Source organism: Amblyraja radiata, chromosome 8 (assembly GCF_010909765.2).
Source record: "Amblyraja radiata isolate CabotCenter1 chromosome 8, sAmbRad1.1.pri, whole genome shotgun sequence".
Classification (NCBI taxonomy): Eukaryota; Metazoa; Chordata; class Chondrichthyes; order Rajiformes; family Rajidae; genus Amblyraja; species Amblyraja radiata.
The window spans coordinates 57,183,956-57,206,492 of record NC_045963.1 but is presented as its reverse complement, the minus strand read 5'-3'; the positions used below and the strand labels follow the sequence as shown (position 1 = coordinate 57,206,492).

General features: G+C 41.9%; 1 protein-coding gene across 8 annotated transcripts in view; it reads left to right on the top strand.

Annotated features, from left to right (window-relative positions):
• Positions 1 to 22,537, top strand: part of reps1 (RALBP1 associated Eps domain containing 1) — a 67,259-nt gene that overhangs the window by 19,170 nt on the left and 25,552 nt on the right. For 7 of the 8 annotated variants that reach the window (XM_033025984.1, XM_033025985.1, XM_033025986.1 and 4 more), the window contains exons 2-8: positions 4,585 to 4,783; positions 5,905 to 5,995; positions 9,202 to 9,326; positions 11,039 to 11,201; positions 11,904 to 11,967; positions 14,810 to 14,964; positions 19,842 to 19,963. In XM_033025984.1, the coding sequence (XP_032881875.1) occupies positions 4,646 to 4,783; positions 5,905 to 5,995; positions 9,202 to 9,326; positions 11,039 to 11,201; positions 11,904 to 11,967; positions 14,810 to 14,964; positions 19,842 to 19,963 (858 nt within the window). In that variant the 5' untranslated portion in view covers positions 4,585 to 4,645. The remainder of the gene's footprint in view (positions 1 to 4,584; positions 4,784 to 5,904; positions 5,996 to 9,201; positions 9,327 to 11,038; positions 11,202 to 11,903; positions 11,968 to 14,809; positions 14,965 to 19,841; positions 19,964 to 22,537) is intronic. The other variant, XM_033025981.1, reaches the window with a different exon arrangement.

The following is a 22,537-nucleotide window of genomic DNA, read 5'->3' as shown; positions in this document are numbered from 1 at the left end:
ATGTCCAAGACAAAAAGTTCTCCACACTTTCATTATGAAAACTGCCAGGAACTGCCAACCACGTGCAACAACAAAATGAAAAGTAATGAAAGCATACCAGCCACCACTCCACTCAGAATTGTCTGAAATCTGGTCTCAATGTTCATAATCATTGAGATATTTGACTGTGATGAGTTTGGGATCACAAAGATCACCTTTCTCCACTTTTATAACTGCTCTTAAGGTCATCTCCCTCATCCCTGCCCCATTAGCTCTGGGCTACCATCAGCCCACACTTCCAGACCTACCCATAAATGGGGCCACCCAGAACCCTGGATTTTCTGATCTCCCATAAATCCAGTGGTTAACCAGGACACAACATCTTATTCCAAAAAAGTATAATTCTCCTCTGTGGCTTGCTCCTTCGTATGTCAAAAACCCTGTGAACCAAGACATCAACACTCCCCAAATTCCAGTCTCTTGACCATCAAAATGTTATCACCCAATACTAGTTATAATGCTTCAAGGGGTTCTTTAAGCCTCTCATTCCTTCAGAACCCCTCTCTCTGACCAAGGATTTGGTCACCTACACCTGTATCTCCAGCTGTAGATTACTTGTGTTTGTTTTTGTTTAAATGCCTCTGAAAAGTGCCTTGGAAGTTTTATTATATTAAAAGTGATTAATAAAATTATGCTGCTATCGCTGAGGACTATTCTGTGCTCATCTTCTCTTGAGCAAATGCATATAAATAGTTAAAGTTTTGTAATCAACATCCTCAAAGTGATATATAGATGATAAATATTGAAACTTGGACCAGTGAGAATGCAGGCGACAAAAGCAGTCACATTTTTCTCGCTTTATACATTATTATGCAATATGGTAAAGTGATACTTCATTAAGATAAGACTGCCCAATTTTTGTGAGGCATTTTAGAAGCAAGTTCTAAGAAAAATCCCCCACATAAGGAGAATAAAATCAGAGGAATAACTATGATATAAACTACAATTACAATGTTTTAATTGATTTGATTTAAACTGGACATCAATGTAGGGGAAATAATGTAATGGATGATGGGTGAATGGTACGATGTGAGTTGGGCTACAGGAAGCACTGCCTTAATAATTGCTGCTGATCAGAAATCTTGGTTAGGTGAGTGAAGAAAAATATTGTCCATTTGGAAGGTAAATGAAGACGGAGGAACGGACAGTTTATTGCCTCCATAATTTTGCCCACTGAGCAACCAAAGCTTCTGTATGAACAAAATGCAACAAATCTAAAATGGTAACATCATCCTAAAACTGCATGTCAGTTTCTATGTCAGTAGTTAGAACAAAATTAATGTTTCAGTTCTCATCCTTTCTCAGAAATTGACATTGCAGTTGAGTCAACCAGGTCATGCAATAACAATTCCTGGTTACAAAATCACAAATGGGAAATTTTGGATGTAGAAACTTCTAATAGATTTGAATTGATATCAATGTCATGTACTTAATTAAATTTTAATGCAAAGTTACGTAACAAATAATAACAGGTTATTCGAGTAATACTGCAGATTAGTTAAACCAACACTGCGAATTAAAGCAGATCAAAATATGAAGTTTTAAAATGGGGTAAGGTTAATTTATGTAAAATATAACAGACAATCAATCTAGCAGTTCAAATTCTGTAGTGTTTTTGTGGTATAATCTTTATGGATATTCTAAGTCAATCTTTCTTTCTTCCAGGCATATTAACGTTTACAACATTTAAAACTGGTGCCAGGGATATCAAATGATCATATCTAATGTTTTCAACTATTTTGCTATTAGAAACAAGCTTGTATTAGATATTTAAATTTAACAGTTTATTTGTCCTGATTATATTGCACAAAATGTTCATCCATTTAGAATTACTTGGAATTCTCTAAAGCAAACTAAGGTTGCTATTCATTGACTGCAGGTGGAACGTTTTGTACTAACTTACATACATAAAGCTGGAGACGTGACGACTCTGTCATGCAGTTAACTGAAGAGACATGAGAACAAGGCATCAGTTTTCGATCCCCGTGTTTCTAGATAACTCTCCATTGTCACGATTTCCTATAATGTGAAGCCACCTCTCTCCGTGCATGACCCAAGTAGTTCAAATTGAAAATGAAATAACACTTGGCACGAATCCTGTGACACCAAATTTTATTCACTAGAACTGCCTGTATCCCTAAAAACTAAGGACATTGACATCAAGACAAATGTGAGGTGTTACATGTTGGGAAGTCTAACATGGGCAGGACCTGCACAGTGAATGGTAGGGTTCTGGGGGGTGTTGTAGAGTAGAGGCATTTTGGAGTGCAGGTGCATGGTTCCTTGAAGTCGCAGGTAGGTAAGGTGGTCAAGAAGGCTTTTGGTATATTGGCCATCAGTCAGAGTATTGAGTATATAAGTTGGGAGGTCATGTTGCAATTGTATAAGACGTTGGTGAGACCGCATTTAGAGTATTGTGTTCACTTCTGGGTACCATGTTATAGGAAAGATGTCAAGCTGGAAGGGTACAGAGAAGATTTACGAGGATGTTGCCAGGACTAGAGGTTGTGAGCTTTAGGGAGAGGTTGAGTATGTTGGGAATCTATTCCCTGGAGCGCAGGAGGATGAGGGGTGATCTTATATAGGTGTACAAAATTATGAGAGCAATAGATTGGGTTGGTGCACAGAGTCTCTTGCCGAGAGTAGGTGAATCAAGGACCAGAGGATATATGTTTAAGGTGACGGGAAAAAGATTTAATAGGAATCTAAGTGGTAACTTTTTCACACAAATGGTGATGGGTGTATGGAACAAGCTGCCAGATGAGGTCGTTGAGACTGGGACAATCCCAACTTTTAAGGAACATCTAGACAGGTACATAGATAGGACATGTTTAGAGGGATATGGACCAAACGCAAGCAGGTGGGATGAGTGTAGTTGAGACATGTTGGCTGATGCGGGCAAGTTTGGTCAAAGGGGCTGTTTCCACTCTATGACTTAAGATAATATACTGATAAATGGGCAGATGTGCAAATATGTTGAGAGGAATGCTTGAGGCTCTGAACACTCCTAAAGATGACAACAAATAGGAAAAGAGATACAAGTGCTGTGGCCCAACTTGGGGTGCCAGTGGAGTACAAGCAGAAAATTAAGAACAGATAGAAAATGAACTAAAATGTCATGGAAGGTGCCATTTCCTGGAATCTTGGGAGGGATAGGAAAGATTATGGCTGAAGAGAGGTCTTGACCCGAAACATCGGCCATTCCTCTTCAGCGATGCTGCTTGGCCTGCGGAGTTACTCTAGCACTTTGTGTCTATCTTCAATTTAAACCAGCATCTGCAGGTCCTTCCTTCACAAAATTAGGGAATGCTGCTTTTAAAAAAAATTCTGGCTACCATATTACAAGACAACACATGAGATGCAAGAAGATATAGATGTTGGAATCTCGAGCTAAAAACAGGTTTAAAGAACTCAGCGGGTCAGGCAGCATCTGTGAAGGGGAGTGAAAATAATGTTTCAAGTCTGGATTTTTCTTCAGCTTACACTTGCCATGGGGAGTGCAACAAAACGTTCATAATACTGTTCCCAGGTGTAGTTTGCTTTGAGGATGGATATAGACTGAATTCTTCTTGTGTTTAAAATTATGACAGCAGATTGTATCAAAAATGTACAAACATCCTAAATGGCTTGCCAGACTGATTTCTACAGCTGAGGAGTCTAGGACTGGGGGTGTGGTTTCAGAGAAAGTAGAAGGCTGTTTCGGACCGACATGACAGAGACAATCATAGTTATACCACATGGAAACAGGCCCTTTTATTTTCAACTCATCCATGATGCCCCATCTAAGCAAATCCCATTCATTGTGGCGAGCCTTTAGATCTCTGTGAGCAGCTATGGAGACTTGATTTCTTGAAAACATTTAAAGCAGATCATAGACTTCTGAACATTAAAGGACATAGCAATTGTGAGGAAGCCAAAAACATAATAATGATGGAGCACGTTTGAAGGGCCTTGTATCTCTTGTGTTCATTTGTTCTTGAGGTGAATACTTGAAGGAGTGGGTATGAGTGATATGCAAACAGAGGAGACTTGTTTAATTTGGCATCATATAAGTTACAGATATTGTAGATCAAAGGGCTTGCTCTGTTTTATCAAAAGGGTAAGCTTTTCAGAGGGTGGTGAATATTTGGATGGAGCTGTCAGAGGAGGTAGTGGTTGCAGATACTATTAGAATGTTTTGAAGGTATTTGGATAAGATTAGAGGGATATGAGCCTAATATGCACAACTGGGATCGGCTAGGATGGACATCACAATCAGCATGAATGTGGTGACCACTTATAAGGTGTATTTTTGTTGCACGTTTCTGATTACGTGCCACAAAATACGTTTAAACATTAATAGTGCTTCTACCAGACAGTGTCTGCAACTAACAATGTGAACAGGTCAGACATCATTAGAGAAAAAACACTGAAACCCAACATCAATATAGTTCAGTATCATTATAGCATGATAATTACAAATTAGCTTAGCTTCAAGCAGTGTAGATATGCTTTTTAATCCTAGCATTACCTTCTATTTAACATATATTTTGTTTTCCTCAACAGTGAAGATCCATTACACAAATCTGTAGTTTCTACGAACAAGCTAAAGCTGAGGCACGCATCTATGTATTCTGATCCTGAGAGCCAGGGCACGTACACCAGTGTCATTCCTCCCCCTCCCAGCCGAATACAAGTGAAAAAAGTCTCCACCAGTGTGCCCCATGATGTGATAGCACAGCGAGTGCCAGCAACAGAACAACAGGTATTGTGAAACAGTCCGTTCTCTTCAGTCTAATTTTTTTTAATGTGCACCCAGATACAGTGATAAGCTTTGTTATGCATGCTGTCCAGTTGAATCTTACCATGAGTACAATGAAGCACTAGTAAAAGAATGGAACAAATTGTAAAACTGTAGAACAATTGCAGGATAATAGTCGACCCACTTCTGGGACAACAAGTAAAGAGTTGTTACGTTCCTGCAGCATCTTGCAAATTTCAAGTCTCAAGTCGGCAAAAATTTCGCTCTTTTCCCTCTTCCCTATCTCCTTCATGAAAGCTTCCTGATTTTGGGAACATTTACTGATTTTTATTTTTAATTATATATGCTAAAATCATTGATTTGCCAAGGGATTTGAACGTGATCTCCGGGTTGATCATCCAGTGCCACAATCATGAGATTACCAAAGGCATGCAGTATTGCTATTTGTAAAGGTTACTGCCTAAAAATTACGGCAAATTTCTTTTAATATTGATTGTTTTGAGAACAAGCACACTCGCTCGCCCCTTGTTGAATCAGCTGAATAGTAAATTAAATACAAGCAGTTCTATAAGGCAGGAACGGGGTACTGATTGGGGATGATCAGCCATGATCACATTGAATGGCTCGAAGGACCGAATGGCCTACTCCTGCACCTATTGTCTATAATGCGAGTTATGTTCCTAAGAAACCTTGTGTTATAGAATATTGTCACGGTCTTTTAAACAGTCATATGTTTTTGTTACAGTAAGCTAAAGGATTTATGTCACATTGTTCATAGTATTGCACAAGTTTCAATAGAACCAACTGCTTGCCAATTTCAGTGGTCAACTGCAGTGAAGCTGACAGACTGTATTCTTAAGAGACAATGGTGTCTGATTACTACTGGACTGCTTTGCAAGACAGCTTTTTTCTGTTTGTCAATTTTGGAAGTAACAAGTTATTTTGTTCTGATCAAAATTACGTTGTAACTAATATAATACAAATCATCCCTCATTCAATTGCATTATGTCCAATTTGTGAATTAGAAACATGCATTATTGCAGAACAATTTATGCCAATTTGATTTTTTTTGTTTTTAAATTTGATTCGAGACCTGAAAGTTCTCTCTTTTTCTACCCAATCAGGATTCTACGTCCCCAGTTGTGTCGCCTCATCATTCGCCACTATCTTCACCAGTTGCCTGGAGGAAACACAGCAAGCAGCATCCAAGTGGAGGTAAAGCAGAGAGCACTTGGGCAAAAGTGGTACATGTTTTTTCTTTGTCAATGTTGGATTGACCTTTTCCAATGTGGCAGATGGACGTGATTTGGTGACTTGATCAGTAAAGTAATTGGATGCAAAAATTGTACCATTAGATGAAAATGGATTATTATTGTTATGCTGAGGATGTTGAGAAAGTCGGCTAGAACAGAACATGTTTTGTGTAGGAAGGAACCGCAGATGCTGGTTAAACAGAAGATAGACACAAAAGGTTGGAGTAACTCAGCATCTCTGGAGAAAAGGAATAGGTGGCGTTTCTGGTTGAGACCCTTCTTCAAACATGCAGACAAGAAGGGTCTTGACCTGAGAAGTCACCTATACCTTTTCTCGAGAGACGTTGTCTGACCAGCTGAGTTACTCCAGCTTTATAGAAACATAGAAAATAGGTGCAGGAGTAGGCCATTCGGCCCTTCGAGCCTGCACCGCCATTCAATATGATCATGGCTGATCATCCAACTCAATTATGTCTCTATCTACAGAATATGTCTAAAGTGAAAAGCCAAAACCATTTACACTTTGCGAGTTTGTGCCGCTGTTAGCTTTTTCCCCATATCTGCTAACTGGTGTAGAAAATAAATTTTAATCTTTAAGTTGATTTTAATAGATATCTAAAACCTGCTGTGCAAATTTCCTATACCTCCATTCCCTGCATATCCATATCCCCGTCCAAATGCTGCTATCATACCTGCTTCCACCCCTCTGGCAGCGCATTCCAGGCACCCATCACTCACTTTCAAAAACAAAACAAAAAAAGATGTAACCCGCCCACCCCTTTTAAACTTTGTCCCTCATCGTATTCCTGCATCAGAGGTTATGGAGAGAAGGCATGCGAATGGGGTTAGGAGGGAGAGATAGATCAGCAATGATTGAATGGCAGAGTAGACTTGATGGGCTGAATAGCCTAATTCTACTCCTGTCACTTATGATCTTATGATCTTTCTCTGTGTCTTCTGAAGACATTGGCTCATAGGGGGATCTAATGCTCTCAGTCATCCAGTTCTTCAACTCATCCCACTGAGGGACTTGACGATGAATGTTGTCTTGGTTGTGGAGATGTCATCAATGAGCTGTTGCCTTAATTATGCAAAAGCTACATCGTCCAGCAGAGGTCACTAGAGGGCAAATAGAGGGCTAAGATCTCCGGTCCTTCGCAATAAGCGAGTTCGGTATTCCGACTGCGCATGCCCAGTCATAGGTCATTTGCTATAAACAGTCTCGGCAATGGTGGTGCTACGTTGTGTGCAGGCTTGAGTTTCGTCCGTGGTCGGAGTCGGGCCTGGCTGTCTCGACGCTGTTGAGTTGCTGCTGAGCCCTCCCCGTCCGTCCCTGTTCGTGGCGGTCCCGGACTTGCAGTCGGCGCTGCTGCTGCTGGCTCCAGCTCGGCTCTGCCTGTCCCGCCAGCTGCCTTCCACCTCCCCTCCCTTCCCCTCAGTCCGACACCAAGATCCTGCTGAAGATGGACAGCCGTCAGTCCTGCTCAAAGACAGGCGACTTGGAGCCTCTGCTGCTGGAGACATCCTGGTCGGAGAGAGAGAGTCTGCGGACGGGCTCCTGCCAGCAATGGGCAGGCTGGGCGCCCGCTGGAGCTGCTGGTGCAGTTGGTAGTGCTGGCGGCAGCAGCAACCTCCTCCCCCTCCCTTGCCCAGCCCAGAGTCCGGGAAAACTCCAACTCCACATCGTGGTTGAAGGCCGCCCACAGAGCGGCCCAGTCAAGTGACGGGTCGGAGGAGGTCCAGCCCAGGTGAGCGCTTTGGTGCAGGCGAGGCCGGGGCCCTTGCTCCTCCTCGGGGTTGGGGATGAAGTGGCAGCGGGTACCGTAGCGGCAGAAGCCAGTGGTGTGCAAGGTGCGGCACAGCTCCGTCTTGTACTTGGGGTGGCGGCTGAAGGAGCGCAGTTCGGCCAGGCTGTGGGTGAACTGGCACATGTCGTTGTAGCGGCCCATCGGAGAGCGGGTTCCTCTGGAGTTAGAGCGGGGTTGGGCTGGAGTTGGCGCTGGCTGTGGGCCTGGGGGCTGGTGTCACAACTGTCCGGGCGGGGATAGGACACTCGAGTGGGGGGGGTGGGGCGGGGCGGTCTGGTGGTGGTTCGGCAGCGCTTGCGGTGCCAGGGACCCGGGTTCGATCCTGGCTGCGGATGAGGCGCGGGTCTGTATGCGTGCAGCTGCCGAGAATGTCTCTCCGCCGGTCCAGTCTTTCCCCGCACCCCCCGGACTCCCACTCGCATCTGCCCCCTCTATCTGCCCCCTGACAAAAATAAGCTTGAAAAAAGACAAAAAATCGGACCCAAACTTTACTCACTGTATCTACAGTTTGATTTTTCTTTATAGCGTTTGACCTTTGACAAATCCCATGATTCCTTGCATTTTTCGGAATACCAAACTCGCTTATTGCAGCAGCAATCTTGGATTGTTTGTCAGCACAGTTTGAACCTTGTTCTGTCATAGGTATTTATTCTGTAGAATACTTTACCTGTTGAAGGTGTCCAAAATCATAAATTCCACAAGAATATTTTTGGAAAATATGAGATGGCTGGATAGGATTTGAAGTGGACGGTATAGAGCTCTTTGTAAAGAATTGTGAAAGTTAGTTTGTCTAGAATCTGTTTTCAAACATGTGGGGCATGGTACAGGTGGGAGGGGAGGCACAGTTATTAAAGCAAGTACTTTTTTTTGTTAAAATGGAGAATGAAAGAGACCCACCATAACCATCATAATAAGTCACCATTCTGAAATGGAACACAATAAACAAAATAAGAAGCCAATAATCCAAAATCTATTCAGTAAGGATGCTGATTTGGATTACAATGGGTTCTGGAATATTCACTTGTTTTAGTCGTCCAATAGTATTGTTTACCTCTGAGCTGCGATCCAGTTGCCTTGGGTAAATTGAAGCAGTAAGTAGGAGATACAAGAAACTGCAGATGCTTGAATCTTGAGCAAAAAACTAAGTGCTGGAGGAATTCAGTGGGTCAGGCTAAATAAATATTCTACATAGCTTGTAATACCTAGTTTCCTTCTGATCCCATGTTCAATTTTAATGTGTATTTGCAAAATATTTTTAATAGAATGTAATTAATGGCATGTTTTGTTTTGAAATTTTGTCTTTAAACCATAAACTTCAATGCTGCTAATTTAATCGGTATTCCTTATACTTCCATTCCAGGGTCGGCTGCTGGTGATGGCATGTGGCCTGCCCACTCCCCACCTCCCAATCAAGAGAACTGGGTGAGTTTCACTGATACTCCTCCGAGCAGCACACTTCCAACAATGCATCCCGCTTCCGTTCAGGTAAGCAAGGGCAGCATATGTAAAATACTCTTAAGCCATTTGCTTTAAAACAATCTTAAATAAATATAAAATCTTCAATCCATAGTTATAGGGCCTGAATATGGGCCCTTCAGCCCAACTTCATGCCATCCAATATGCTGACCTACCCCAATCCTATTTATCCATGTTTGGCCCATATCTCTCTCAATTGTTCCTGTTCAATTTCCTGTCCTAATGTATTTTAAACAGGCGACCCTCATGTTACTGCTGTTCAGGTTATGGAAATTCACCCAATAATTTGGGATGGAATTAAATTTACACTCGAAATTTGAGGGGAAATATTTATTTTGACTAATTTCTTGACCTTCGTGCAGATGATCCAACATTATGTTACTGAAAATATTTTGTTCTATAAATACACCCACAGTCATACAGGGTCTCATTGGCTCCAGAAAAAGCAGTCCCAGCCTATCCAATTGTCTTTATAGCTCAAGACATGTTCTGCAACGTTCTGTGATTCCATTCTGCACTTTCTCCACTTTACTCGCATCCTTCCCACAGTGACGATCAGAACTGCACCTAATACTTTGTGTGAGCTAGCCAATGTTTTGTACAAATCTAACACGATGTCACAACTCCTACAAACAATTTTGTTGCCTTCAGTATTTATGTAACAAAAATGGAACATTGAGCTCTTGAAATTGAAGTGCAGGGGCGATGAAAAGTATTCAGTGACAGTGGCTAATGGGTTGTTATAAAGAGTCAAGTCCCATTTGTTACACAAACATGCAGGGTTGAATGGGAGATTGTCATATTATCAGGTTAATCTAAGTAATTCCTGTTGGCTATAAACATCCAAGATGTTTTGTAACAATCTGATAGGTTAATGGTAACTCTTACAGTTGCCAGAATACGTTTTTTTTTAAATTTGTACAAATCATTACATTGATGTGATTTGACTAGACTATCTAGACTACAAACATTTAAAGTGTTTCCTGGCCAATACTCAAAAACATATTCTGGGGGATGCTAATACTCTAATCGTATATTTCCCCCAAAGAAGAGGATTTGAGTGTACAGCAAATTGTTTTAGCAATTTTTTTATTTTTTTTTAATTTTCAGCTCGGCCAGAAGCTTTTTTCCATATTGCATTTTTTCTATCTTTATGGTGGAAGTACAGCTTTACATAGGAAACTAGCTATGCACACAGTTTGAGATGAAAAGCTGACTGACTTACTGAGTTGAATGACATTTTTTATCTCGGTTAAATCATTTATAGTCAGTATGGAAACGGGCTCATCGACCCAGCATGTCCATGCTGACCAAGATGCTCCATTTGAACTAATTCCTTTTGTCTGCTTTAGGCCATATCCCTCTAAAATATTCCTGTTCACATACCTGTCCAAATATCTTTTAAATGTTACTGTGCCTGTCAACTATTTCATCATGTAGCTCGATCCGTGTACTCGCCACCTCTATGAGAAAGTTGCCCCGCAGGTTCTTATTAAATCTTCCCCTCTCGCCTTAAACCCAATACCCACTTGCTCTTGATTCTCCTCCTCTGGGTCACTGCGTTCACCCTATCAATCCCCGTCATGGTTTTACACAGCCCTATAAAATGATTCCTCAGTCTCCTGTCCTAGGATTAAAGCCCTACACTGCCCAACCTCGAGTATGTTAGTTTCGCTAATTGCAAGGTCATGGATTTGATTCACCTTGGGTTTGTTATGCAGGAACACACAACAGTAAGGACAGTGGCATCTGCTACAAATGCCATGGAAATTCGCAGGCAATCTAGTGGCTATGATGATCCTTGGAAGATTACAGATGAGCAAAGACAGTATTACATCAACCAATTCAAAAATATTCAACCAGATTTGAATGGTTTTATTCCAGGTACGATTTGAAAATCAAATATAGTCTAATGTTCGTTATGATGAACCTCTTGGTGAATTAACAGATGGGCCTGGCATTAAATGTAGCTTTTCTCAAAAGAGGAAAGCTATCAATTTTTTGCTGCCCATGCTAAAGTTGAAGCAGTTAGAAATCTTCAACTGTTTTGTTTCCTCCAAAGAGAGCAGCCTACTCGTGATAAAATAGCAGCATTTTATTAAATAAACTATCATATGCAAGGTCTGTATAACGTTATGAACTTGCATTGTCACAGCCTGCAAATTCCCAGAATCAAAATCTTCTGTAAGAAGTTTAGGTATTTATTATATGGTGTCCAACATGACTTTTTTTCATTGTTTGGTTATCTAGACAGAAACTGAAGTTCAAACTTGAAGTTTGACTCAGTTCCTTTTGTTAAACATTTTAAACATATTATTATTTTATGCAAGTTCATATACACACCCAAGATTGAATTATTTGGAATTACAAACGGGGTATAGGATGAACAAAAAAATATACTTGGCTATGAAAGTGGATGTCTGGAATTGTTTTCCAAGTCCATATTACTGCTCTTTCACCTTATTTACTTTATTGCAATTTGTATGGTAAATATTCACTTTGCGCCATACTAATCATAAATTAAAGTGTACTGGAGTTAACAAAAACATTCTTAATTTCTCTTACCAAGATGCTGTATTCTTGCAGGATCTGCAGCTAAAGAATTCTTCACGAAATCCAAATTACCAATTCTGGAGCTTTCTCACATTTGGTAAGTATCAGCACGATTTAATATTTGCAGTATTTCGTTGTCAACGGTTCCCAAAACAAATGGTTTGGGGGTACAAGTAGAATTTTGCTTTACATTGTCATTGAACCAAAGCCTTTCTGATAGGCAGAAACAATGGACATTCAGTATTCATTCCTTTCAATATCTTTTGTAGCTTCTGCAGTCCACCCACTCATACTCTTGTTTATCTTAGCATTGACAAAACCTAAATAATGAATATGGGTTGATGAACCACTTTGTTATGTTGGAAATGGAGACCTTTTTCAGAGATTTTCACCCCCTCACTGGGTACTTTCCCCTGCAACCGCAGGAAATGCAACACTTGTCCCTTTACCTTCCCCCTCCACTCCATCCAAGGACCAAATCAGTCTTTCCAGGTGAGGCCGAGGCTCACCTGCACCTCCTCCAACGTCATCTACTGCATCCACTGTACAGATGTCAACTTCTCTACATCGGCGAGACCAAACGCAGGTTCGGCGATCGCTTCGATGAACACCTCCGCTCAGTCCGTCTTAACCGACCTGATCGCCCAGTTGCTCAGCACTTCAACTCCCCCACCCTATGCCACTCTGACCTTTCTGTCCTGGGCCTCCTCCATTGCCAGAGTGAGGCCCAGTGCAAATTGGAGGAACAGCATCTCATATTTTGCTTGAGTAGTTTACACCCCAGCGGTATGTACATGGACTTCTCTAATTTTAGATAGCCCTTGCTTTTTCCCTCCTTCCCCTTCCCAGTTCTCCCACAAGTCCCACTGTCTCCGCCTACTTCCTTTCTTCCCCCCCCCCCCCCCAGTCTGAAGAAGGGTTTCGACCCGAAACGTTGCCAATTCCTTCTCTCCATGGATGTTGCCTCACCCGCTGAGTTTCTCCAGCATTTTTTGTCTACCTTCGATTTTTCCCATCTGCCGTTCGTTCTTAAACATCTCATTCTAAAGTATTGCTATTTCAAGTAAAAAATGCGTGAGAAGCAAGTAATTTGATTCAGTGGCAGTTGGACTGAAGGATTCAAGTGAAGTTCCACCAAACTAAAGCTCAAAACATTTTTTTGCAGACTAGCTAGCTGGACTGGCCATAGTCGCACATGGATTAACCACTGCTTTGTTCATTGTTCAGAATTCTCATTGTGGAGTTGAATATTTACAACAATGGCCCAAGCCAATTGAGAGCTGATAAATGTGGGGGTAATGTTTTAAATAAGTGAATAGCCATTTATTCCCCACCCGTACAATATCATTAGCTTAATTACGTGAAAGAATAAAGTAAAACAGATAACAGTAATGCAAAGGACATTGTATATTTGATCGCCTTCTTCCCACTATTTCTCTTCCATTTTTTAATGTAAGTTTTCTGTATTTTAAACAGTTTGTCATATTGACCTTTGACCTGTCAGTTTGTTAACATCATGCCAATGGATATTTTGTTTTATTTCCCATCTTCCTGTGATGAAATTTGCTTCATCATAAAACAGATTTGTATTGAATTGTTGATTTAGTTTATTGTCACTTATACCTAGATACAGTGAAATTCCTTGTCTTTGAATAAAGTACACAAGAGTCGCCACAAAGGTGCCGACAAATTTACAAAAAGTACTCATCCCTTCTTCGTGTGCCAGCCATGTCACCCTTAGTTCTTTGCTTTTCTCTCCCCAAACGCCAGGTCTCCCATTGTTCTCGGCGGCCTCCCCACTCCGGGTCCCCCTGTGTCTTGGCGGCCCCACTCCCATGCCAGGTCCCTCTTTGTTTTCTCGGTGGCCTCCCATCCAGGTTCCCCTTAGTTCTCAGCGGCTCCCCCGCATCAGGTGTTCCCCTTGTCAGCAGTTCATTACATCGGCTCTGTTCTTTTGATGGGATGCCATTTCTATGCGACACATTTGTACCTGGCAAAAACCACTTACCTCTATGGAATTGGGAGTTTTTGTTTGGAAGAGAAAATAATGTACTAGGAGCTGGAATTGGGACAGCAGATAGCAATTGTGTTCTCCCTATTGATTATCCACAGCTATTGAAACGACACAAAAGATCTTGACTGAGGATATAATGGTTAGATTGAAGTGTGATTGAACAAATTGAGCATGTTCATACTGAAAAGAAGGTTAAGAGGTGATGTGATTGCTTTTTATGATTTTAAATTGATTACATAATGTGACCCAAGATAACTTAGTTCTATCCTTCTAGATAAGAGGATGTGAGCGGTCTTGAAGAGTAAATTCTCAACTAATCTGTAGAAACAGTATTTTGTGCTCTAATCCATGGCATAAGATTGATTTATACAAATGCAAATTTTATTCTGGCTTGTTATCAGGTGAAAGCATTTGCGCGCCATGACAAGGTGGGAGAGTTGCAATGCCGAGGATGCACGAGTAACTTTATACTGGTTCCCAGAGCATTTCGCCAGTCTTGTTGACCTTGTTCTAGGCCTGGATATGTTCCAGCTGCCTTGATAATTACTATTTAACCACCTCATGATTTTATTGTGTGACTTCCAAACCAATGAACGGAAAACAAGTTATATTAACCCACGTTAATGATATCGTTGTTTGTGAATGTCTTAATAAAAATGATAAATCTGATAAATTTCTGTGAAAATATCCATTGTTCAAAATTATACAGAGTACATCAATTTGTACCTTTACCTGGTGAGTTAGATGGTGTGGGAAATGGTAAAATGTTGAAGTGACGCAATGGAGGGTGACTTTAAGAAGTTGGCTGCCAAAAGTGGAAGAACTCAAGTTCCTAACAGGCTAAAACTCTTCATGGTATTGAACACAATTTGTAACACATACTTGAAAGTGGTTGAATTTGTCAGTGTTTGTTTTTGTGATTCAGGGAACTATCAGACTTTGACAAAGACGGCGCATTGACACTGGATGAGTTTTGTGCGGCATTCCATCTTGTAGTAGCCAGAAAAAATGGTTATGATTTGCCAGAAAAGTTACCTGAAAGTTTGATGCCAAAGCTGATCGATCTTGATGATTCGGGAGGTAAGTAGCATTTTATTAGAGATCTACAAAATCATATTTTGGGGTGTAGAAATACTAAGTTTCATTGATGTTTTCTTACCGTTACAACTAATTTAACCAAAATAATTAAGTATTTGCTCTGCCTGATCAGGATAAAGTGCAATATAACTTATCTTGTGTTTTACCATTAGAGTTTGGTTCTGGATAATGATAGGACGTGTAGAGCATTGCTCATTTTTTGTTGTTTCAGCTGAAGTGGCTCTTTTTTTGCTCGGAAGCTATCTGGAAACTTTTTAATTTCACTCTTTTAGGATTCACATGAGTTAAATGAAGTTTCAAATGTAGCCTTTATTTTTTACTTTGGTCAAACATTCTGCGTTCTACCTAATTTTGCTTTTATCTTCCTGGTAAAATGTTATCAGCTGTGAAATGTTAAATACAAATGGATGTTCAGGGTCAGGAGGGTGTTTGAAAATGAGTTTAGTAGATCCATTAGTGGTAATCCTGCTGTGATATATTTTAAGACAACAGTTGCTGAAATCTGGAGCAAAACAAATAACTGGAAGAACTCTACAGGTCAGGTAACATCTTTGGGGTGGGGGGGGGGGGGGCAAAAGATAAATTCATGTTTCAGGTCAAAATCCTGCAGGGGTCTCTATGTGAAACGTCAACCCTCTTTGCATTACATTTTAAACAATGGTAATAAATGCAAAGCTTTTAAGAGATGGTTAAATTAAGTGTCAGTTTTGGTTCCTGAATTCTAGAATTGTCTTACTGGAGCAAATAAATTATTTGTAAAGAAAGTAGTATTTCTTTCAACATGCAGAGCATAGCTGCTTGGACATGAGTAGTATATTTGATTTTCACATATTTGGGTTAGAACATTCTACCACTTTAGAGATTCAGGCAATGTGGTATAATTCACATAATCAAAGTAACACAGCACAGAAACAGGCCCTTCAGCCCAGCTAGACCATGCCAATCAAGTTGAATTGAATTGAATTGAATTCAATACCTTTATTGTCATTCAGACCTTACGGTCTGAACGAAATTGCGTGCCTGCAGTCATACATACAATCATACAATAATAAACAACAATAAACATAAATTAACATCCACCACAGTGTATCCTCCAAGCACCTCCTCACTGTGGTGGAGGCAAAAATCTTAGGGTTACTGTCTCTTCCCTCCTCTTCTCCCTCTGCGCTGAGGCGATTCCCCACCGGGCGATGGCACAAACAGTCCCGCGGCTCACCGAACCCCGCGAACGGGCCGGCTCAAACACCGCGGCCCGGGGGTGGTCGAAGCTGCCGCCCTCCAGTCCAGCGGACGCAGCCGCTGGCCCGCGGCTGAACCCAGGACTCAGGTCACCGCCGCCAGAACGCTGTCCCAGCCACCGGAGCACCGTTCCAGCCCCAAGCCGGATCGCCCTCACGTGAGTGCCGCTCCTCCCTCGAGCTGGGCCACTCCGACGGGAGTGCCGTTCCTCCCTTGAGCTGGGCCACTCCGACGGGAGTGCCGTTCCACCTCGGGCTGGGCCACTCCGACGGGAGTGCCGTTCCACCTCGGGCTGGGCCACTCCGACGGGAGCGCCGTTCCACCCTCGGGCTGGGCTGCTCCGACGGGAGCGTCACAGCCCCTCACGAGAGAGTCTCAGCCCCTCGTCAGGCCGCCCTCACGGGAGCGAGCCCAGGGCGAGTCCTGACAGGCTCTGCCTCCGGAGCCTCGAGGTCGCCAGCTCCGCCATTAGGCCACAGCGCAGACGGAGGCAGAGAAGGGGGATACGACAAAAAGTCGTATTCCCCCGAAGGGAGAGACAGCAAGCCCCGTTTCAACCCCCCACCCCCCACATAAACACAACTTAAAAACCAAAAACGTAACTACACAAAACGAAAAGAAAAAAAAAACACAAAAAAGTAAAGACTAACGGACTGCAGGCGAGCCGCAGCCGTTCCCAGCGCCGCCACTTCCGGTTGCTTATCAAAGCTAGTTTCCCTTGCCTGCACCTGCCCTATATCCCGCCAAAATGTTCCTGTCCATGTACCTATTCAAGTGCCTTTTTAAATGTTATAACTGTACCTGCCTCCACTACATTCTCTGGCAGTTCATTCCACACTCTGTGAAAAAAGTTACCCCTCTGGACCCTTTTTATATCTTTCCCTTCTCACCATAAACCTATGCCCTTCTATGTTGGGCAGAAACACAGGGTACTCACCTTATCTATGCCCCGCAATATTATGTATACCCCTATCGGGTTACCTCTGGCCTCCTATGCTTCAGGGGGGAAAGGATCCAGCCTGCTCTTATAGCTCAAACCCTCCAGTCTCTTCCAGTTCACTGACATCCTGTCTATAGCAGGCTGCCAGAACTGTACACTGTACTTTAAATGTAGCCTATCTAATGTCTTGTAAAGTAGTAACATGGTATTGTAACTCCTTCGAAGATGAAGGCAAGCATGCCAAATGCTTTCTTCACAACCATGTCCACTGGAGTCCCCACCTTCATGGAACTGTGGACTACAACACACCCTAGGATCCTACCATACCACCAATTTTCATGTAATTAACAAACTTACTAACAATGCCACCTGAATTCATATCCAAATCGTTAATATGAATAGCGCCGATCCTTGTACACCGCTTGTGGCCTTCAGTCTGAAAAAGAACACACCACCACCTCTACAGTGTCTCCTACGTGCAAGGCAATTTTGTATCCAATGGGCTAGCTTGCCCTGAATCCCATGTGATCTAACGTTCCAAAGCCAGTCTGCTATGCAGTACCTTGTCAAAGGCTTTACTAATATCCATGTCTGCTGTACTGCCCTCATTAATCATCTTGGTCACCTCTTCAAAAACAACTCAAATTGGTGTGATTTTCCATACACAAAGTCATGCTGACTATCTCTAATCAGTCCTTGCCTTTCCAATTGCATGTAGATTCCATCTCTCAGAATCCCCTCTAATAACTTGCCCATCACTGATGTAAGGCCGATGTTCCCAGTTTTTTTTCTTTGCAGCTTTCTTAAAACATTTGACATCCTCCAATCTTCTGGCTCCTCACCTCTGGTTGTCGAAGATAGAAGATGCCCCACAATTTCAATGTCGTTGGAGATCTTTTATCCATCTCAATTTGATTCAAAATCTCCATATAATGTGGACTCTTCCATAATGTGAACTCCTTCAAGGCATTGTTATTATTGTTACATTCCCTGAGTTCCATAGCATCTGTTTCTCTCCACAGTAAATACAGATGTATTCATTTAACACCTCACTGATCTGTGCCTCCACACATAGAGAACACTGCAGATCTTTAAGTGATCCTTTTCTCTCTTGAGTTAGTCTTTTGCCCTTAATATACTTGTAGAATCTCTTGGATTCTCTTTTATCTGTCAAAGCTTTCTTATGTTCTCTTTTTGCCCACTGGATTACCCTCTTGTGTGTACTCCTACTCCCCTCTGCATTCTTCAAGGAATTCACTAGATCGTAGCTGCTGAAACAGACGTATGCTTTTTTTCTTGTCATCCAGGGTTCCCCACTCCTGTCTGTCTTGCCCTTCATTTTAACAGGAATGTACTAGCCCTGGGCTCTTGGTATCCCACATTCAAAAGTCTCCTTATTAGACATCCCTTTTACCCGTAAATGCCCATCCCCCACCACCTCCACTAATCAACTTCTGCAAGTTATAATCTAATACTTATCATCGGGATTGGCCTTGCCCCACGTTAGGTTCTCATCTTTTGGACTGGTCCTATCCTTGTGAATAACTATTTTAAAACTAATAGAATTACTAGTCCCAAAGTGCTCCCTCACTAATGCTTAAGTCACCTGCTTTGCCTTATTTCCTAAGAGGAGAATGAGGTTACATATTCATTGAGAAAACTTTTGAACTAACAAATCCCATCCAAGCCCTTAGCACAATGGTAATCCCAGGCTCACAAGTTAATGCTGTGTTCCTTTCATGTGCCAAAATGTCCTCTGTATCCATCTTGAACAGATTAGCTGAATATTTTATTGCTTGGGGTTTTATTATGAACAAAGACACTCACATTTTCTCCCCCCCCCCCCAAAATTAACTATTTCAAAATAGTTGAACATTGGTCTTCTTGGAGATCTCTCAGTGATGTTTCTTTCTGACTTAAATGAAAATCATTACTTCTCCTGCACCTTCATACAATTTGACCAATTAATAATTTTGGAAGCATAGGCAAATTGTTGTTACATAGGCAAATGACAGAGCTGATTGTGCATAGCTGGATCTATTATAATTGAGTTGGTTGTGGCAGAGCGCAAACTATTCAGATAGGTTGCTAAAACCTTGTGTATCACCTGAAAAATTACACTAGATCTCTGCAATTCTCTAAAAAGCCAAAATTCAGCACCTAGAAATACTCCCAAGGCATGGTCTGTACTAAAGTGGGGTTTTTTAGTACAGTTTGAGCCTACCATCCAGTTTGAAGTAAAAATGGAGCCTAAAAGACATTAAAGCACTTAGAAATTGGAAATATGTAAAGCAAATTTCCAGAATTTATTTTCCAGACTATCCAGAAGCAGAAATTGTAGTTCACGCACACACGTGCAGCTCCAGTCAGGAATGGAACTTCCAATGTACGTGATGAATTCCAACATTTATGTTTAGAAATATTTAGTACTCTAGACTAAAGGTGGCCCCCTTCATTGAACCTGTGGCCCCCAAATCCCCAATTTTTTCTGTGGCCCCCCCTGAAATAGAGCACTGTCAGAAGTTTAGAGAACTAATATATTCTGTAGATTTTTCGCAATTGGGTTGATTCCAAGATTTTTGTTCAAACAAGATCCTGATCTTGGTTGTGGTGTTTAGTAATTTCTACTTGTTTGAGGATTTGTGCTGCAAATTTTGCATTAACTTGCATTCTATTTTAGAAGTTGCTGACCAAGTTTCTGAAACTGGCTTCTCAAGCTCTCCTCCAGAAGTACCCCCGAGCAAATCACCATCAATGCCCTCACTAAACCAGACGTGGCCAGAACTGAACCAGGGCAGTGAGGTTAGCAATTGACTTCGATCATATAATATGCTTTCACTGTGTTGCAGTTTGTGCTATTTTTGATATCAATTATCTTGTGTTCATTAATGGCTTCAAACCTGCATTGTTACCAAAGGAGACATGGTGTACAATAGTTTACTGTTTTTGTTTGCTCTTATTAATTCCTTCCATTGTTCGCTCTTCCTCTCGAGGCAATGCCTTTCTGTTTCAAAGTAGGGCATGGACTCATTTTTGTGCACGGTTAAATAGTGTGTGTGAGAGAACAATTTGATTGTTGAGAGATTCACAGTTTGGTCTAATTGTGGGATGGAGCATTGAAACATAGAAACATAGAAACATAGAAATTAGGTGCAGGAGTAGGCCATTCGGCCCTTCAAGCCTGCACCGCCATTCAATATGATCATGGCTGATCATCCAACTCAGTATCCCGTACCTGCCTTCTCTCCATACCCTCTGATCCCCTTAGCCACAAGGGCCACATCTAACTCCCTCTTAAATATAGCCAATGAACTGGCCTCGACTACCTTCTGTGGCAGGGAGTTCCAGAGATTCACTACTCTCTGTGTGAAAAAAGTTCTTCTCATTTCGGTTTTAAAGGATTTCCCCCTTATCCTTAAGCTGTGACCCCTTGTCCTGGACTTCCCCAACATCGGGAGCAATCTTCCTGCATCTAGCCTGTCCAACCCCTTAAGAATTTTGTAAGTTTCTATAAGATCCCCTCTCAATCTCCTAAATTCTAGAGAGTATAAACCAAGTCTATCCAGTCTTTCTTCATAAGACAGTCCTGACATCCCAGGAATCAGTCTGGTGAACCTTCTCTGCACTCCCTATATGGCAATAATGTCCTTCCTCAGATTTGGAGACCAAAACTGTACGCAATACTCCAGGTGTGGTCTCACCAAGACCCTGTACAACTGCAGTAGAACCTCCCTGCTCCTATACTCAAATCCTTTTGCTATGAAAGCTAACATACCATTCGCTTTCTTCACTGCCTGCTGCACCTGCATGCCCACTTTCAATGACTGGTGTACCATGACACCCAGGTCTCGCTGCATCTCCCCTTTTCCTAGTCGGCCACCATTTAGATAATAGTCTGCTTTCATGTTTTTGCCACCAAAATGGATAACCTCACATTTATCCACATTATGCTGCATCTGCCAAACATTTGCCCACTCACCCAGCCTATCCAAGTCACCTTGCAGTCTCCTAGCATCCTCCTCACAGCTAACACTGCCCCCCAGCTTAGTGTCATCCGCAAACTTGGAGATATTGCCTTCAATTCCCTCATCCAGATCATTAATATATATTGTAAATAGCTGGGGTCCCAGCACTGAGCCTTGCGGTACCCCACTAGTCACTGCCTGCCATTGTGAAAAGGACCCGTTTACTCCTACTCTTTGCTTCCTGTTTGCCAGCCAGTTCTCTATCCACATCAATACTGAACCCCCAATGCTTTAAGTTTGTAAACTAATCTCTTATGTGGGACCTTGTCGAAAGCCTTCTGGAAGTCCAGATACACCACATCCACTGGTTCTCCCCTATCCACGCTACTAGTTACATCCTCGAAAAATTCTATAAGATTCGTCAGACATGATTTACCTTTTGTAAATCCATGCTGACTTTGTCCAATGATTTCACCACTTTCCAAATGTGCTGCTATCCCATCTTTAATAACTGACTCTAGCAGTTTCCCCACTACCGATGTTAGACTAACTGGTCTGTAATTCCCCGTTTTCTCTCTCCCTCCCTTCTTAAAAAGTGGGGTTACGTTTGCTACCCGCCAATCCTCAGGAACTACTCCAGAATCTAAAGAGTTTTGAAAGATTATTACTAATGCATCCACTATTTCTGGAGCTACTTCCTTAAGTACTCTGGGATGCAGCCTATCTGGCCCTGGGGATTTATCGGCCTTTAATCCATTTAATTTACCCAACACCACTTCCCGGCTAACCTGGATTTCACTCAATTCCTCCAACTCCTTTGACCCGCGGTCCCCTGCTATTTCCGGCAGATTATTTATGTCTTCCTTAGTGAAGACAGAACCAAAGTAGTTATTCAATTGGTCCGCCATATCCTTGTTCCCCATGATCAACTCACCCGTTTCTGACTGCAAGGGACCTACATTTGTTTTAACTAATCTCTTTCTTTTCACATATCTATAAAAACTTTTGCAGTCAGTTTTTATGTTCCCTGCCAGTTTTCTTTCATAATCTATTTTTCCTTTCCTAATTAAGCCCTTTGTCCTCCTCTGCTGGTCTCTGAATTTCTCCCAGTCCTCCGGTATGCTGCTTTTTCTGGCTAATTTGTACGCATCATCCTTCGCTTTGATACTATCCCTGATTTCCCTTGTTATCCACGGATGCACTACCTTCCCTGATTTATTCTTTTGCCAAACTGGGATGAACAATTTTTGTAGTTCATCCATGCAGTCTTTAAATGTCTTCCATTGCATATCCACCGTCAACCCTTTTAGAATTAATTGCCAGTCAATCTTGGCCAATTCACGTCTCATACCCTCAAAGTTACCTTTCTTTAAGTTCAGAACCATTGTTTCTGAATTAACAATGTCACTCT